The sequence below is a fragment of the Typopeltis vanoorti genome, chromosome 10, assembly GCF_054136105.1.
Source record: "Typopeltis vanoorti isolate ZY-2024b chromosome 10, IOZ_Tvanoo_1.0, whole genome shotgun sequence".
NCBI classification, from domain to species: domain Eukaryota; kingdom Metazoa; phylum Arthropoda; class Arachnida; order Uropygi; family Thelyphonidae; genus Typopeltis; species Typopeltis vanoorti.
In genome coordinates this window covers 82,234,037-82,248,687 of record NC_143558.1, presented here as the reverse complement: position 1 = coordinate 82,248,687, position 14,651 = coordinate 82,234,037, and the positions used below count along the sequence as shown (strand labels likewise).

Sequence of the window (14,651 nt, the reverse complement as noted above, 5' to 3'; positions counted from 1 at the left end):
ATGACTTCCTCAGTTCTTTCTCCATTAAGGTACGCTTGTTTCTCAAGAACTTCTCTGTTTGTTTTTCCTTTGAGAACCATGATCTTTGTCTTGCTAGAATTGAGTTGAAGTCCTCTTTACTGATCTTGTTAACTTTATCAAGAATTAGTCCTAGTTCTTCCATGTCATTACAAAGGAATACTGTATCATCAGCATACCTCAGATTATTGATCAATCTACCTCCTATCCTAATTCCTGTCCTGAGCTCATCCAATGCTTCACGCATGATGTCCTCCACATATATACTAAACAAGTGAGGAGAAAGTAAACATCCTTAAAGTAAACATGTTGCAAGTAAAATAAAGAATAAATATGAAAGAATTACTATTCTGAATGCAGGTGGTGTGAGGGTGACAGATGCAGTGGAGGTTGCTCAACTAATGAGTGCCCATTTTGCTGAAGAGGAGGAGGAGTTATTAGAGCTGTTGCATAAGCTGAATAAGAATTTGGCAATAGAGTGATGGGATATCAAGAATGGAAAGAATGTATAATAATCCCATTGCACAAGTGTGGTGCAAAGACCAATGTATCCATTTCTAAATAACTTAGGGAATTGAAACAACGTAGATCCGAATATAAATTAAATTATACTTTAATAGATATTTCCGATATTTCGGCAATGTCACATTGCCATTTTCTAAAGGAACTTACAAAAAATTTTACCAAATTTTCCCTATTTCAGTTCACAATGAACTCAGGCTATTTCGTTTGGCAGGGAAAATTCTACAAACAAATAGAGGGGACAGCCATGGGCTCACCACTCTCCCCACCCTTGGCCAATTTCTTTATGGAGACCTTTGAGGAAAAAGCCTTAGCCTCTGCTCCACAAAAACCAACCATATGGCTTCGCTACGTTGATGATGTGTTCGCTATTTGGCCACATGGCTCTGAAACACTCCTCTCCTTCCTTACACACTTAAACAACCAACACGCCAGAATCAAGTTCACCCTGGAAAAAGAAGAAAACAACTGCCTCCCTTTCCTAGACACACTAGTCACCTGCCAGCCTGATGGAACTTTGGTTTTCTCAGTTTACAGAAAACCCACCCATACAGGCAGATACATCCACCAACAATCCCCCCCCCCTCACAACAATATGGAGTGGTAAAAACACTATACAACAGGGCTAAACAAATCTGTTCTAATGACATAGCCCTTAACACTGAACTAAATCACATCCTCAACACTTTCTCAGCCAATGGCTACCCCCCCCCCCCAAAAAAAAAAAAAAAATTTAAAAAAATATTAAACCCACAAACCACAGCCCCCCCTCCTCCTCCCCTCCACTAAAAAGATTACTCTAAATCCATCACCATTCCCTTCATCCGAGGCACCTCAGAAAAAATCAAAATTCTAAAAAAATATGACCTCACCTCCTGTTACAGGCCTTACAGAAAATTGGCATCCCTTATCCGCTCTACCAAAGACCAACCACTTCCCCTAGACCTACCTGGTGTATACCAGGTCCCTTGCAGTTGTAAACTGTCGTACTTTGGCCAAACAGGCAGGACAGCGAATATCAGAATGTCTGAACATAAGGACTACATCCGGTTTCACAAGTACAGCCATTCTGGTCTTGCAGACCATGCTCTGGATACTCGCCACAGAATACGGTGGAAGAAAGCAACAATAATACACCGGAGCAAATATAAATTCGAAAGATTATTTATGGAATCAGCCTCTGCCATAAGAAACTCTCCAAACCTCAACAAATTTGGTTGTATGCAACTGCCCCAAATTTGGGAGGCATACATCAGCAGACCTTCAGCCCAACGGCCAAGAACGCCTACTTAGCCCGCCAGAGGGCACCATCAGGACTTCTAGGAGAACGATAGCTTCATATCTTCATTCTCAGTTACTGTATTGTTATTGCCTGTGTGCACCTGCCTTTTTGTAAGTTCCTTTAGAAAATGGCAATGTGACATTGCCGAAATATCGGAAATATCAAAATGCATAACCAACGTATAAGCCTGTCTACGAGAACCAATGTATCCAACTATTGACTAATAAATATCTCAGGAGTGCTGGTGAATATTTTGGAAAAATTGATTAAGAGTTGCATTCAGAAATGGTTTGACAGTGAATCTCTACTTTGCATGGATTTACTAAGGGAAAGTCATGTCTTAGCAACTTTGCTCACATTCTATAATAATGTTACCATTGAACTAGACAAGTCAAATAGATACATCATGATACTTTGGGATTTTTCTAAGACTTTTGACAGAATACAGCATGGAAAACCTTTGCATAAATTGGAAAATATGGGACTGGATTATAAAATATTACCATGGTTAAGAGGATGGCTGACTGACAGATATTGAAAATTGATTGGGGGGTGGGCGGGGTCTTCAAGGTTTAAGGCAACTAATGGTGTACCACAAGGATCAGTCCTTGGTCTCCACTGATATTCATTCTCTACATTAATAATATTGGGAAGGATTTGACAGGTGGCATACAACTATATGCTGATGATGCAAAGATAGGTAGGGTAATCAGAAATGCTGCTGATATGCAGTACTTGCAGAATGATTTGAATAGGCTGGAATTGTGGGCATGGGAAAATGTATCAGTTCAATGTCAGTAAATGTAAATCATGCACTTTGGCATGATTATATATCCACTGTCATATTATATTGGTGGGATGATGCTAGAAGAAACTGATCAGGCCAGTCAGAACCGGCGCTAGGGTCTTTGTCGCCCGCATGCAGTTTCTATCTAAGCACCCCTGTAATGATCCGGGTGTGTGTGTGGTTCTTTTACGATAATAAAAATTTAATTATTTGAAATTTCTTAAATAAATTTTGACAGAACAGCCACACGTTGGTTCGCTAAATGTAATGAACCGCGGGTGTTGTCTAGGCAGGATAATCCTTAAAATCCCGAATATTCAAAAAATTCTCAAAAGTTAAAGCGAATTTTGATAAAGCCACTTCACTTTAATCGTTGAATATAATGATACAGAGATTATAGCCTTCTCACCAAACCGAATCACTAACAAAATTAAAATGAATTTTAATTAAAGTTAAAATTTATTAGGACTAAAGTTTAAAAAATTCTTGCATTTTAAAAGTTACTAAATTCTTAGTAACTTGTAAAAATTTTTTAAGAATTTTTATAAGTGGAACTATCTTTTAGGAAAATAAAAGAAACTCAAGATAGATGAGAAAATAAGAAAAGAATTCAGAAATAATTAGAACATTTAATATAAGTATTCAAAAAAAAAACATCTTTACAGAATAACAGAAAATAAATTAAATTACATAAACATACTTGAATTTTTTTTTATTAAAATTTTAGGGGTTTTGATTTCATATTCACAAAATTAGAAATAATGGTCATAACATCTAATTCCGCACATATATCATTTTCAATAGCTATTAACGCCAAACTAACAAGCCTTTTTTTGTGACATTCTTGTTCTTAAATTAGCAAAGGTGTTAGAGCTGGGTTCTTTACTTTTAGAGTGGTAAATGAGTGGAATAAGCTGCCAGAGTCTGTTGTGGGTGCTATGATGGTGAGTGAGTTCAAGGCAAGGTATGATAGATACTGTGGGAATGTCATATAGTTCTGTGGACATGATGTTTAGGGCCTCCCTCGATGAGTCTAAGGACTGCCTGTTGTCGCACGTAATAATAATAAATAGGTTTTAATCAATTTCAACTTGGAAAAGGAATGTTCACCGCTCGCTACACTGACAGGTAAGGTTAATAGTATTCTTAAAGCAATTGAAAAGTTAGGGAAGGATAAATTATTGGACACGATAAAATTAAGAATATCGAAAGGTTTTGAATATTTAAATTATCCTTCCGAAAAATATCCAGTAAAGCACATAACTCGTCATATATAATTCTATTGCATTTACGTCTTTATTGTCGCCGTCCTTCAAGAGAATCACTAAATCTTCGTTATTAATTTGTAGTAATCTATACAAGAAATTGAAATTATCATAATATGTTTTTAGTTGTTCAAAACGTTCTATTAACGAACACATTGCAACGTCTAGAAGTGTATAAAACACATTCACTCTAAATTTATCTTCTGGCGACTGTGACGTTTCGTTATGATGCTCGTAGGCAAATTGTCGTGTCTTCTTTCATCATCAAACTTCTGTACCAGTTTTAAATTCTTGTTCTCCATCCACCTCTTCACTCAGTTCTTTTGCCGTTTTTAGAACTTCTTTAAAATTTGTATCTGATCGATACTCTTGTAAGAGATTCTAAAGCAAGTGTAATGTTCATATTTTTGTCTTGAAGCATTTTACTCACAGGTTTATTCTGTTAAGTAAATCATGCCAAGTTATAAGAGAGCAAATAAATTTGTAGTCCTTTATTTTAGCACATAATGTTTGTGCTTCATGCTGAGTTTCTTTATTAAAATTTCAAAAAGTGCATCGTAAATTTCTCCTAACTGATATTGTAGAGGGCAGATTGCATTAATTTTACTTTCCCATCACGTTTCTGATGACTGTTTCACTGTTAAATTTTTTACAAACTTTAAAAGGATTGTCCAACGTTTGTAAGAGGAAAAGAAATTGTATTCTTTGGCTGCATCGTTAATGATTAAATTTAGAGTATGAGCAGCACATATCGCTTAAAAAGCTCCAGGATTTTTGTTCAAAAGCAAATTTTGTAGCCCATATTTTTTCCCTTTCATATTTTCCCCATTGTCATACCCTTTACCTCGCATGTCTTCAATGGGAATGTTCCATTTTTCCAGTTGTTCCATTATTGTTGCACATAAACTACGTCCTGTGGAATCTGATATATCTGCAAAACGTAAAAGGTTTTCCCTGATCTTGACAATTCCATTATCACAGGAAACAAAGCGAATAATAATCGTCATTTGTTCTGTTTTACTTGCATCAGGTGTGCAGTCAAATTATGGAATAATATTTAGATTTACGAATTGATAATAAAGTTGTATCCCTGATTGCGTTACTTCAAGTTTCCAATATTTCATTTTGACTGTCTTTATTCAAATAGTGTACTCTATTGTTTCATTGTAGGGCCCTTTCAACATGATTTTCCATAACGGGATCAAACTTCGCAAACAGTTCGACTAATTTTCAAAAATTGCCGTTATTCCTTTCATATAATTTATCAGATGATCCATGAAATGCTAAATTTTGGCTACCAACGAATTTTATAATTTCAATCAAGCATTCTAAAACACTCGTCCAATGTTTCTTTTCCATTTCCTACATGCTTTGAGTCTGGCAATCAATAGTAGTTTTGTTTTTTAAATTTTTATCAAGTTCCTTCCATTTTAAGAAATTTTTCATGTGAGTTAAACTAGTCTCATGTCTGTGCAAAGTTTTACTCACATTTCTTCAATCGTTATAACTTTCTACAATACTACTTGATTCCGTAGGTGCAAAAAGTTTGCAACAAAAGCAAAAAACAGAATTTAAAGTTTTGGAATAAATGAGCCATGTTCTTGTCACGAGCTCCCCGTTTTTCCATTTTTGTATTATAATACGTGTCGCCAAATTTACGACCATATGTATCTCTGGGATATATAATATTTTTCTTTTGAACAAGCCCCATTTCAATTAAAACAACTCGTAATTTTTCATCAGTATTTCCCCATTCACCTGGATCTTCTAAATTTATAGAGACTAACAATGTGTTAGTTTCATGGTCAAATACAACTAAATCTTCTCCTAACTGTTTTCCACTTTAATCGTGCATCTTATCTTGTTCAATAGTTGCAATAGTACTTTCATGCAAACTGGATGATGTATACGGTTCTTCAACTCTGATTTCTGATGTTTTTGAGTTGGTTACAATCTGCATCAGAATATTTTAACAAATTTATTAAGAGCCCCAGTTTGTTTCTTAATATCTGCTTCTTTTGCAGCATGACACGATTTTGTGCACCGGATAACTTTTTTTTTAAATTTTTGATTCCATTTCTATTTTATACCCACAAGAAATTATTACACAACACGACAAGAGATGAATTAATAGTCCGCACTGCGCTACTGTCAGTAGCCTACCATATGACTAGTTAACTAGCGACAAATGTTTTGTACAAAAATTCGTTTCTGTGCATAAAAACCGTTCACCATTTCACTTTAGATAGATTGCAGTAGATACAACATTCTGCAGGCAAGCATTTAGCCTGCTCTCGCTGCAAAATTGTAAACAGCCGACTGATCAAAGAGGCGGCAATATACAATTTTTTTTTAAATTTTTATTCGGTGTATCCGGCCTTATTTATTTTAATATTGATCATTCTAAGAATTTTTTGTTTTTACAATAAAAATTTTGTTTCTTAAAAATGAACTTATGAACCGTGCCCCGGCAGCGACACCCCCTTCGTAGTGGCGCCCACATGCTCTGCATGCCTGCTTCCACCGGCCCTGAGGCCATTGATTTTGGAGTGTTAGTAGATAGGAAATTGAAGTTCATGGGGCCATGCAGCAAAAGTTGCAAATACAACTGAAAAGATAATTGCAATGCTGAAATGAACATTCACATGTAAAGATAAGGATGCCATTTTGCCTCTTTATAAGGTCTTGATAAGACCTCACTTGTACTATTGTGCGCAGGTCTGGTTTCCATTGTGATTCTGATACAGTGGTGAGATTACAAAGGAGCATTAAAAATTTTAAACATTAAAAATGATATCAGGATTGTGGAATACTGATTATGAAGACAGATTGAGAATTTGTAGAATGCAGACATTAGCAAACAGGAATGAGAATGGTGATATGATCTACGAACTTCTGAAAGGGTCATACAGGATGTCAGTTGATGGAATTTTTCATTTTATGGAGGGTGGGGAAAAGAGAAGAGGGCATGCATCCTTGGAAGCTGAGAATGAATACTGCTAAAAAGGGGGTGAGGGCTAATTTCTCTTTTAGGGTGGTGCATGATTGGAATGGATTGCCATTAGATGTGTTATTCAATGTAAATGAATTCAAGAATAAGTATGATAGTTGGTGTGTGTGTGTGTGTGGTATGTAGCCTCCATTGATGAGTCCCTAATTCCCCAGAGGTCTCTCTTAATAATAATAATATATAAGGGTGTAAAATAATTCTTCTCCTTACTCCAATCAGAATGACATGCTCTTCAGAAGTGGCAGAGTTTATTCTCTGCCACTTCTGAAGAGTTTATTCTCTGCCACATCCGAGTATCCCGGATGAATAATTCGGGATACTCGGATTATTCATCCCGTGAACTTACAAAAAATAAAAAAATAAAAATAAAAAATTCGACAGTACAACTTAACGTATTCCAGCTGATAATATATCGTATTTCGGTAAGCGAACATTAGCGGTATTTCTCAGCCATACTCGCCTTCCCGAATGATGGATAAACTAGCTTTAATCAGTTATTCTGTGTTAGCTAAGTATAGAGGTCCTGAATACGTTCGTTATGGCTAAATGGCATCACCTACTCCCTTTGTGAAATAAAAGTCGTTAAAGGATTTATTTATTTAGCAATTACGCCTATTTTTATAGTTTCTGTTTATCAGCTAAAAATCAGCTAACGCCTTTTTTTTATTCTCATATAGGGAGTAGGCGAGACCGTTTTCAGCCCTATCTAACTTTTGGAGACTGAGTGGGCAGTTTAATCTCCACTAGCACCCAATCAGAGACAGCCGCCCCAAGGCTATCACGAATTAAGCTGCACGCAGTGAAGAGAGACTGCTCAACAAGTGCCGCCATCTCATGGTCCCTAACCCTAATACAATATACAGGTTGTTCGGGATAAATTTGACAGTTTCGTAAGGAAAAAGAAAATCTTCTTTGTATCTATTAAATTTAATGAATTGAAAAAAAACATTACAGGCAGAGTTAATTACAATACTATCAACAAGATTTACTCAAAATAACCACCATTAGCATCGATCACAGCTTCAATTCTGCTTCGGAACCTCGAACAAGCTGATGCTACAGTCTCCCTGGGAAGGGCCGCAAAAACTGTTTTAATTTTATCCATTAACTGGGCTTTTGTATTACTGGAAGTGCGATTGGTGTCTTTTTCAACTGCGCCCCATACAAAATAATCCATGGGGTTAAGGTCTGGGGAGTTTGGAGGCCAAACATTTGGACTGGTGAAGTCGTAGAAATTTTCAGACAACCATTTTTGACTTTTCCCAGAGGTGTGGCAAGGGGCCGAATCCTGCTGCCATACATACGGCCTACCATTGGCTACCCTTGTTATCCAGGGCTTGACTACAGTTAGCAACTCCACGAACAAAGCCCGAATTCCAATGCCAGGGTTCTTCAACACCTGTTCCTGCAGATTTGCGAGGAATTCTGCTGTACGAACGCAATCAGATCGTCTGCTAGGGATCTTTCTTCTTGCTACATCCTCGTAGTCACCGTTGCAAGTCTCTAGTTCATGCCTGATTGTTTTTACTGTATTCAGGGAGCATTGGGCAGCAGTCGTAATATCCTTATTTTGATGGCGGGCACGAATCATCATGATACAAGTTATTCTCTTCCATGATTCAGGTGGGTTCCAGCTATCCATCCTTTCTGACATCTTGTATATGAATGAAGAAGGGTCCAAACTTTTAAATGAAGAGAAGTGTGTGTTAATACATGTAACTTACGGAAAAATATAATTAATTATAAATATGTCAAATTTATCCCGAACACCCTGTATATATATATAAACTAAATTACTTGGCCATAACAGGCCATTTAGTCTAATATTGTTATAGATGCAATAAAATATAATGATTACAATGATATACATTAAAGCTTTGTAGTATAAATTCTTACCTTTCATTATGTATGTTTTTTATTGCACAGAAATGGAATAAGCAGTGTGGATCACCTGAATTGGAAGAAAACTGTTTAAAAGGAAGAAAAAGAAAGAGTGAGGCTTCTGTGAATGAAAATATAAACAAGAAAAATCAAAAAAATTTGTCTGTTCTCACATCATCAAAGATCACTCAGTTTTCATTTTTTAAATGAATTTTTTAGGGGGGAAAAATGTACTTTCTTTGTAAAAAGAAGTAACAGATCATTTCAGTGACAACAAATAAGGTGATATGTATTGCTTTCATCTGTATAATATGATAATTAAATAATTTATTTTATAACTAACAGTTTACTCTCATAATAATAGATTTACTACGAATGAACAAAAATTTAAACGAAACAGTGGCTTTCAGAAGTTTAATGTTTTATCTCTAGAGTTTGGCTTCCTGACTGACCTTTGCTCACACACACAGTTTAATTTAAAAAAGAAACAAAAAAGCTTTTACTTAGATTACAGTAGTTAGCATTAGTAGCACATAAGTGAAAATAGATCTTATTATATATACGTATAACTATATCACATATAGTACACTGATATACTTCCTAATTTTGGTTGGCCAACATTCATTCGTGATAGCATTTTTTTAAACCTGTTGTAACTTAGAATTGAGCATGGATAGATTTTCTGCAGTTTCCAGCACGTTTTATTGACTCTTTTCCAACTGTCTTTCTATATACAGCATCCCCCAATGATGCAAGAAAGTTTCCAGCAAAACTTTACACCAATCACAAGTTAGAGAGAATCCAAGGCCCTAAACTTCCAGTGCAATTACATGTTTTGGAGATAAAATGCTGGCAGCATACCATCCAACCAGTGGCAGGCTCATTTGTTTTTGCAGTCTCCAATCAGTGGATGGCTACAGTGTTTTCATATATATATACATATACAGACACACACACACACACACACACATATATATATATATTATTATTATTATTATTATTGTACTGTGATTTGCAGAGTTAAATGGTGGAAGTAAAAGATATGAACAGTTGCACGCACTTGTAAATGTCATAAGATTGATCTGAAGATGAAATTGAATATTATTAAGAATTACAAAGGTGATCGGGGCATTGCAACCCTGTCACATAATTTTAAACTGGCTACTTTGACTATGAATACAATCATTAAGGATGAACTTGCATTAAAGAACATTTTAAATAATCTGAATTATTGAACTGCACTATTAGAAATGTTTTAAATTTGCCATTTTCTTTATTTATGCAATGAACTATGAACAATTTATTTTATATTTCCTTTTTTTTTTTTTTTTTTTTTTTTTTTACTTACATTATAAACATTTTTAGCTTATAAAGTAAAATAACTTCTGTCAAATACCATCAGCTTTGAAAGCCTATTCAACTTATGGGTCTACAAGATTGTATCTTATCCATAAATTGTAGACTGCCTGAAGTGATAATTTAATTTTGTTATTTTACTTACTACAACCTGTGTAGCTCAACGGAAGTGGCATATGCATCTTTTGACCTAGGCTGCCCAAAGAAAGACTTAAGTTCAAGTCTTATATCACCAACTGGAGGAGCTTTTCTAACCAGTTCCCAAGTTAGTTGTTGATCTCTGACATGGGCAAGCAGGTTTTTCCCCCACAACTCTTCTTTCCCCTCCCCCCCCATAAACTAAAAAAATCGACTGTAGAACCCACACTATTTCAGACAATAACATATCCTATTATGGTTTAAGTACCAAGAGATGTGACAGTACGTGCCACTTTCTTCATTGGTTGCCACTCAGAATTAGTGATATTCTTGGGCCAGCTATCTCTGATTGGCCACTGGTAGAGATTGAACTGCCCACGCAGTCTGCAAAAGCTAGATAGGGTTAAAAATTCTTGCTTACTCCCTATAAGGGAATAAAAAGCATTTGCTGGGTTTTTGATTACTTTACCTGCTGAATGCCTTTATCCCACACACATATATTTGCCATAGACTTTGCAGCCGATCATGTGTTGGAGTAATAAATGAAAAAAATTGTCGTTATATTTAATATCTCCAATGTTGTCTAGACATAAGATTATCAAATATTTTCCATTTTTGATTAATTCCTGTTTCTTAAATAAGCCTTGGTTCTCAAAAAAAATTGTGCCAAGGCTGTACAAATGAAAAACCAAGTATACTACAATGGTTATCATCAATGCATCAAAAATCAATTTCCAAAGAGCCAAAAGGAGGAAACTTGCATTGGCAGCTGTGATTTTGGTCTCTGGCCAAAGTAGTTTGCCCCAACTTTTGCCCATCACTGCTCCCACTACTGATTCACCCAGATGGGTCTATTACATCATCACCCACACAGAAATCCGTTCTCCTGGCATCATATATTTCTTCAAATGCCTCATAGATGATTTTGGTAAATTTCCCTCCAAACACTCAACACCTCTGACCTTTCACCACGAAGTGATCAGAAAAATCCTATCAAAATTAGATACCAAAACTTCCTCCAGCCCTGACAGCATTCCTTCATTTGTCCAGAAGATGCACTCCAGAGTTGACTCCTATTCTGTGTTGCCTCTTTATGCTCTCTTATTTCACTAGCATTTACCCTACACTTGAAAATTAGCCCATGTCCAACCTATTCCCAAGGGTAATAGATCCTTATCAAATTATTGCCCAGTTCCTCTCATCTGCCCTCTCCGAAATAATAGAGAGAACCATTAATACCTATCTCCTTTGCTACTTTGAAAGTAATAAACAACCACCTGTATGAATTCTGCTAATGCTGCTTACAGCATTGGCAGTTATGAGCCTGTTTAAAGACTCATAATCCTCAGTATACAAAGAGTCATCTTCTTTTAGGCAGGATCTCTGTGACAGCCATGAAATTAAGCTTTGATGATTTAGCATCTTAAATTATCTTGTCTAGATCAGCTTTCATATAGAAAATTGATGTTGGTCTGCCAGATATACTATATAATTCTAGAGTATTTATCATGTTTTTAGTAGTAGCATAGTGATGTGTTGTCATTATTCTATGTAGTGGTTGAAGTGTAATCCTCCACTTTCCTTAAACAGACTTATTTTCTCTTGGATCAAATACTTTTCATTTCCTATTCACGTACGCTACTAATAGGTATTAGTAAGGCATTTTCTTACTAGTGTTTTTTTTTTTCCTCTTTTTTTTGTCACTGATGCTCCCATTAGTGTACTAACATTATACCTGTCAAACGAAGGCAACATCCAGCTGGCTTGTGCACATAATTGGAAGGAAGTGCCATCACTTCTTTGCTGATAGCTATTATGAGTTTGGATTTGCTTGTTACTAATTCATGAGTTACTTTTACTAAGTGAGAATGGTATGCTTTACCAGTATAAAAACAAAACTAGTCTGTTTTGTTTTTATACTGGTGCTGTCTATTTTGATCAGAAGCAGTGATGTAGCTAGAGCTTTTGCCGCCCCTCTCAGTACACACCAAAAATACCACAAAAAGTCAAAACAATGTCTAGGGAAATAAATTAAAACGCTATTTTTATTTTTGAAGTAAAACTTTAATTTCAACATTCTAAAATGTTATATTTTTGCTTTTCTGTTAGCAAAATCATCGATGACATTGTTGAAGTCTATTTCATAGTAATGTAGGAATTCTTAATCAATTTTATTTAGAAAAACTCCTCTCACAACTAGCAACACTTACAGCAATTGTGAGGAAAATTCGCTGCGATATTACAATAGTTGGAACTGAGTTCTCGAGACTGTATTTTAGAATTAACTGCAAAAGTTCAAAAATGTTCAAAGCGCCGCCCCCTCTAGCTATGCCTCTGATCAGAAGTAATTTATGGTTGCACTATCTTGTGAGTTTATTTATTGCTGCAGTTTTCCTCTCTTTTTCAGTGGACATTTCCACATATACCACATTTCATACATCTCATTTTTATTTATTTTTTTCTTGATGTAGACCTCTTTCTCATTGATCACTATTGTGATATTATTTTTGTTATTCCTTAGCTGCAGACTCTCTGATGTATAGGATATTTGCATATATTCAAATATCCCACAAATTAAACAGGAATTCAAAATTATGCACTTTATTATGATCTGCAGTTTTGCTGGCGTGGCTGGCATTATTGTTTGAGATTGTCTTTAAATGGGGAGACCACTTTGAGCAATGAGGCAAAGGCAGTTAATTCTGAAAGAGCAGAATGCAGAATATGTTTTTTACAATCTTCCATAAATTTTTCTTATCAACTGAATCAAAACCCTTTTTGAAGTCAACAAAACATCATCAGAGGTTTATGAGCATTTCTCAAGGATCTACCTTAGTGAAAATGTTTGATCTATGCAACTTCTTTCCCTTCTGAACCCACTTTTCTCAGTTGTTTCCCTTTATCCTCTTGAGTATAAAACTGCAGAGAACCTTACCTGGAATAGCCACTAAGCTAATTCTCTATTTCTTACACACAGTGCACAATCTCCTTTCTTAAAAATGGGCGCTATTATACTTCTAGCAAAGTCTTTGGGAACTTGACTACTTTGAATGTTTGCAATTTCAATCAGTCAGCCACTATACTCTCTCCTATGATGATTTCCTCTATAAATCACATCTTGGCAATTTATGAAATTTTAATTTATAATCAATCTTCTAACTTCAGATGCTGTAATGGGATGTATATCAAATTGGGAAGTAGAATTAGTCTAAGAACAACTGGGTCACAAGACTGAATGTTATTTAAAAGATTATCAAAATGCTCAATCCACCTTGTCATGATAGCATTTTGATTTTGTCATTGCATTATATTCTTATTTTTATCTTTTAATGCCTTCATCCTCCCCCCCCCCCCAATCATACATGAGAATTAACAGCACTTGAGTCTAAAGTGGTTTAAGAAACTGAGTATCTGATGTGGATTATGCTGATGATTTGGTCTTATTTGCAAATAATATGGGAGATATTAACTCCTTTATTGCTGCAATTGATGATGCCCAGAGTCAACTATGTTTGATTATCAGTATTGAGAAAATGAAAGTAGTGAAAAACAGATGATAAAAGATGTCTTCTATACTTCTTAAAGGATGTGCTGCAGAGGGAGTGTATCACTTCCATTACCTTGGTAGCTGTGCAACTTAATGACTTCTGAAGTGTTCAAAATTTATGATAGTGTAGTTCTCTTTGTTTTATATTATGGAGCAGAAACATGGACGTTGTGTATGAATGATATTTGGAGACTTGATGTTTTGATCCATTAAGTTCAAGGAATTTCTTGGGAGTGAGGATACTTTGACATACTGAATAATGACGAGATGCATTACAGTTGGGGGTCTTCAACCTTTCAGACAGTGCCGGCCACATTAAAAATTTCAATGAAACCTGCAGGCCACTAAGCTATACTGCGGTATTTAGAATTGTAAGATGCCTTCCAGATTCACAAGGAACGCTGTGCATTTGATACTTTACATAAAATTCTATAAAAATAAACAAACTCAGCTTTAAGAGCATAGGTAGGAATCAAGTTCATGATAAGTAAATACAATCAATACTTGGAAAAAGATAATTTAATGAAGAAAACATTCATTTTTTACAATGTCAATGGGAAACTTGGCAATGCTTTTCCTTGACCAGCTTATCAATGTTGGAAGTCGCTATGATCAGAGTATTCTCCAGATGTTGGTCCGTAATCTGAGTTCTTGTCTTGGACTTCACATGCTTCATTCTGGAGAAGAACTGCTCACTAACAATGCGCACATCTTCAAAGCATGCCGGCAAAGATTAGGAAGTGTGTCCTCAGAAATGTAGTCTTTGTAAAATGTAAGCAACGGCACATTGAATAATTTTTCTCTCAAAGAAGAGTTGTTTTGGAGTTCAAGCAACTTCATTTGTA

General features: G+C 35.5%; 1 protein-coding gene across 1 annotated transcript in view; it reads left to right on the top strand.

Moving 5' to 3' along the window:
* Ctf4 (Chromosome transmission fidelity 4) overlaps nucleotides 1-9,056 on the top strand; it is a 525,719-nt gene extending 516,663 nt beyond the window's left edge. Inside the window, exon 28 of the mRNA XM_090398697.1 lies at nucleotides 8,811-9,056. Within this exon, the coding sequence (XP_090254823.1) occupies nucleotides 8,811-8,975 (165 nt within the window). The 3' untranslated portion in view covers nucleotides 8,976-9,056. The remainder of the gene's footprint in view (nucleotides 1-8,810) is intronic.
* The last annotated feature ends 5,595 nt before the right edge of the window (nucleotides 9,057-14,651 follow it).